General features: G+C 40.6%; 1 protein-coding gene across 1 annotated transcript; it reads right to left on the bottom strand.

The window, feature by feature from the left end:
- Nucleotides 1–2,213: 2,213 nt before the first annotated feature.
- Nucleotides 2,214–4,059, bottom strand: LOC140942246 (uncharacterized). The gene has a single exon (XM_073391208.1). It carries the CDS (start codon nt 3,921–3,923, stop codon nt 2,667–2,669), a length of 1,257 nt encoding a protein of 418 aa, XP_073247309.1. The 5' UTR covers nt 3,924–4,059; the 3' UTR covers nt 2,214–2,666.
- Nucleotides 4,060–4,734: the final 675 nt, after the last annotated feature.

Below are 4,734 nucleotides of genomic sequence, written 5' to 3'. Positions count from 1 at the left end.
TTGTCCAAAAAATATAACCAAAAACACTGCCCGGTGAAGAATGCAAAAAGTCCACGTCAGGTTGACAAGCGTCGATTTAAAACGTCTTTGCTTAATCTTCCTAATCCTGCGAGTTTGAATCGCTATTGCGCATTGTTATTTATAGCTTATGCCTAGCTTTCTCGTTATGAGGGGCATTCTTTCACTAGGGCCACATACGATATGTATCATTTGTTTCTCTTTTTCTCTGATCATCCCCGTCTTAGCATCACTATTTCCTTCTTTGTTTATGTGGACATGATTTTTATTGAAGAAATTTGGCTATCTCCGCCCAACCTTCTTTTTTATGGGCTAAGAGCTTTGTGCAACTCTCTTAACGAATATTCGTCATTGAAAAGTGGCTGGATATTGGCCAAGTTCTGTTCTAACGTTTTTATAGAGGAAGTCAAGGTCCATAAATGCCAAAAAAACGAGGCTAATATCCGGCCAGCTAGTGGACCGAACGAGCTTAACCATTTAAAGATTTACTATACGTTGAAGCAATATCATGCCCTATTGGGTAGCCGAGGTAGACAACATTCGCTTTATCTTGCTCGCCCGCGAAACCAGCGTTAGCCATATAATACTGAAATCAAATTAAAACTAGTGCTTTTGCGACTGGCTTGCCAGGGCTTTCCCGCGCTTATGCGTGGGCTGCCGAGGTTTTGAGTTTTTAAAGCTAACTTGAAGTGACTGCTTCTTGCGTTCAATCTAGTCTTGAAAATTGCTCTTAGGCAAGCTTTGAGCACTCAACGCCTGCCTTTAGTACAGTCAACTCTCTTTTAACAGACACCCCTATAAGACGGACACCTATATAGTGACTTTCTATAAGATGAACGCAGATTGCTGGTGGATCCCACAGGTGTCTGTCTTAGAGGGAATTGACTGTATTTGAGTGGAGTGCCTGTAAACTAGCTGGATAAGCTAAGGGCAATTTCCACAATTTACAAATCCTTAACCTTTTTTATGGTTTGAATACTGTCTTTAAGACAGCTCCTACGTACTGAAGTCATTTACTTCCCGGTATGAACAAATAAATGCTCTCCTCTACATGGAGAAACCTCTCGAAGACATTAAATCCCAAAAGGGCTATAATCGTACTAAAAAGAAAAACCATCAAAACATTCAGACGTCTTATTATAGTGCAAATAAATGATACTATGACTGAATTTCAGGTGGGTGTAATCGAAACTGAAGAAAGAAAAGAAACACTGTACAGTCAAACCCCGCTTTACCGGGGGGAGGCGGGGGGGGGGGGGCGAATCAAGAATTTTTGGGGTGCACCACTAAGGAATGGTGTAACTGAATGGTGACATAAACAAATTTTAATACAGAATGCTAGTTGTATTAGAATGCCGCAGGTCATCTCAGGGGGGTGAGGGGGAGGTGCGCACCCTCCCCTAGATCCGCCCCTACTTTGAGGGACAACCGCTTAATACGGACACCTCATAATTACAGACAGTTTGATTCGCCCCTGGGGAAGGAAAGCCATTACTAAATTCAACCCACTTAATACGGACACTTTTTATGGCCCCCTCAGTTCCCGTATTAACGAGGTTTGACTGTATTTAGTGGTAATTGCACAGAAAGCCGATGACTTTAGTCAAATGATTTACTTGCACAGTAGAGTTCTCCTGATTTTCACGACTACAAATACCAAATATTAGCTGAGAGACTTGAATGAACAAGGCTCCACCGTTCATCGGGATTTTAGAGAAGGAACCACAGACCTGAGGACGGCTATCGTTTTGATTTAGGGGGCCGAAAATATTAAACTCGAAAAACAAAGAAAGTTTTAAATTTTTTGGTAACTAGTTCACATTAAGGTTTTCATTTTTTGCTGTTACCTTTCATTACACAGTGTTACCCACAACAATTTCTTAACTTAGTGGCACACAATACCTGTCCAACGGTCAGAGGTTTTGCTGCATCTCTTTATGCGTGCTCAGTTTGGGGGAAAAAAGTTATACACCCGACCATGCCTTCATTTGTGTTTCGGACGAAAAATTGCCAATTTGTTACAACGGTATAATGAGGGCCGAGTACGGAAAAAAAAATGGATTAACGAATAATTTTATCAGCCGTTTTTAATGAAAGCGAAGTCAGTGAATTGCAAAGAAATCTCTTTGGCTCAAAATGAGCGGGACAAAGGTGATTAGAAATTTCAAAAAAGATGGTCTGATTTAAAAGTTCTTCCATGGATGATTTAATCCCTTGCCACTCATTTTTTTTTCCCGCCTAAGGTGTTGTATTGGCACTAAATTGCATAAACGGTCGATATTGTTATCACACTTGGTTACCTAGCGAGTCAAAATGTCTGAACAAGATTTATTTTTTAAACGATGTGTGGCAAGAGGAACATGGAAGTCATTTGAAAGGAAAAGGACTCGGTAGTGAAATTGACGGCCAAAGTAAGCTATAGTTGTGTAGAAATAAACAAATGGAATAAAACATAATCAGGTATTTTCAGAGGAACTTCGCCACTAAACTTGGGTCAAAACATGTTGTGGTGATCAATTTGCCTAGGCCGGAGTGCAAGAATTATTGTAGAGCAAATACACAAGTAGTTTTCAAAGAAATTTCTGCGGTTAGTTAACTTCAGATGTACTCACCTAGGCAAAAATAATCATCGAGAAAAAACATTTGTGTTAACTGTCGACGTTAAAACTCTCCGTGTATTGTATGTGGGCTTCCTCGCATCCACTAGTCACATGTTTAATAAAACTTTGCTCTAGTTGTTGTCTTTTTCTTCTTAACTTCTCAAGTTCTTCCATTAGTCTGGAATTTTCCGCATAAAGCTCTTCAACGGTTGTCGCAAGCCTTGATTCGCGTATAAGTTTTTTCTGACGGCATTTCCACGCCGCTAAACGATTCTTCTGCTTTCTTCGCTCCATTTTAATGTTTTCGCCAGGTATGTTTGCGTCCGCTTGAGGTTGTTCTTCTACGGTGTCTGCCTCCTGTTTTAATACAGACATGTTATAGAGCTTCGTATGGACTGCGAGCCAATGTTTTGGTGTTGGGGCATTTTGAATAAAGCTGTCTTTGTCGTAGGTCCATTCACCATCGGGTCCAACGTTGTCCTGCTCGTGGACGCCATTATGAAACAGCTCCCTATCCTCTGCAGCTTTAATCTCGTGTTCGAAATCCTCATAACGAAATTCCTCAGCATCGGGACTGTGGGCTGAGGGAGAATTGAAGGAAGGTTCATCTGAATCTTCTTCGCTGGACGGATTAAACAGACCATCTCTGTGAGAACTTTGTCTTTGCCCAGAGAATCCTTCCTCCAAAGTCTCCACTTTAAACCATTCAGAAATTTCTGAGCCTTCGAGCGGCTCCCGTTCACAAGGCGAAAATCTGTCCACCTCTTTATTTTTTATTGAACCAGCCAACCTAACAGGTAAAAAAGTCTCTTGAAAAGACGGTAAGCGGTGAAATGAATCAAATCTGTAAGAGATGAAAGTGCATTTCGAGTCGGCGTCAATCACTTGGATTGATTCATCTGACGGAGGCGTTTTGGATTTGCGTGCTTGGCTTATTTCTCTTTCTTCTCGCAGACGTTGCAAGGCGTCGGTAAATCCTCTGGCGAACACTTCCTGTTCCGCGGTGACTTGCTGGCTCGTAAAATCCGGCTCCTGAGGAACCAAAAGCTGTGGTGCTGGAGGCGAATGGGATTCCAATTTTATCGAACAAGTCTCTGGGAAATTTCGCCACACAATCATTTCGAGGTCTGGCGACGAAATCCCTAGGTCCGGAGACCTCAGCAAATCAGAAATATCAAAGTCTTCTCGTCTACAGGGATTTTTGCAGTCATTCGCTAAATTTAACCATAGCCTACCATTGTCCTGTGTGTAGGAATTTTTATTTGGCAACAAGAAGCTTTGATCCTCATAAATTGTTGCTTCCATGTCACGCGTATAGACGCCGAACAGTAGTGAGTAAATCTCTGCTTGACGGCGTTCCTTAATTTTTCCCTTTATGGCTGCGTTAATCAGGTAAAACCAATATTGGTATTCTGGCTAATTTCCTGACGTTTCGTTTGATCTGAAGGCACGTGGAATACAATTGTTCCAAGGGAGTCAATGGGGGTATGCGTGGCAGAAATCTTGGTAATCCTTTGTTATGTGCAATTGAATAAGCAAGTATTGTGCTTTCTGATTGGTCAATTAAAGCCGTGACTGGTAGCGTATTATGTCTCTCGCGTATACAGCTGCGTGGCTTTTCCATTGTTTGAAACCTTGTTGTAACGTAAAAATGTTCCAAGTGACCTGGGAGTCAAGAGTTTACTACTTAAGCTATTTTAAATCAGTTTATTGTATCATGTCGTGTGTTTATTTTAAGCCTCCTCTCATTTACCAAATGAAAGAAGTTCGCTCTTTTGAAAAAAGTTCACCACCTAGGATTTAAAAACGTGTCTTCGATCATAATAACGAGAAATTATTTCACGATCGTATATATATAACATGTATTGCGGAATGCCGTAATAAATGTTCTTAGATTTTATTGAAAAAATTGGCAGTCTTTTATACAAGACCGGTATTTACCTTGTCGTGTCACCGCTCACTTTTAACCTCAAATATATCTTTTATAATAACGAAATAATTGATGTCGCACATATATAGTTCCTGTAACAAAATGCATACCAGTTTCTTGTTTTCACTAAATCCTTTTATAAATAAAGGTTTTATCCTAAAAAGGTTGACTTGCATAGGACTGATA

The sequence above is a fragment of the Porites lutea genome, chromosome 6 (assembly GCF_958299795.1).
Source record: "Porites lutea chromosome 6, jaPorLute2.1, whole genome shotgun sequence".
NCBI classification, from domain to species: Eukaryota; Metazoa; Cnidaria; class Anthozoa; order Scleractinia; family Poritidae; genus Porites; species Porites lutea.
This window is presented reverse-complemented; position numbering and strand designations above follow the sequence as displayed.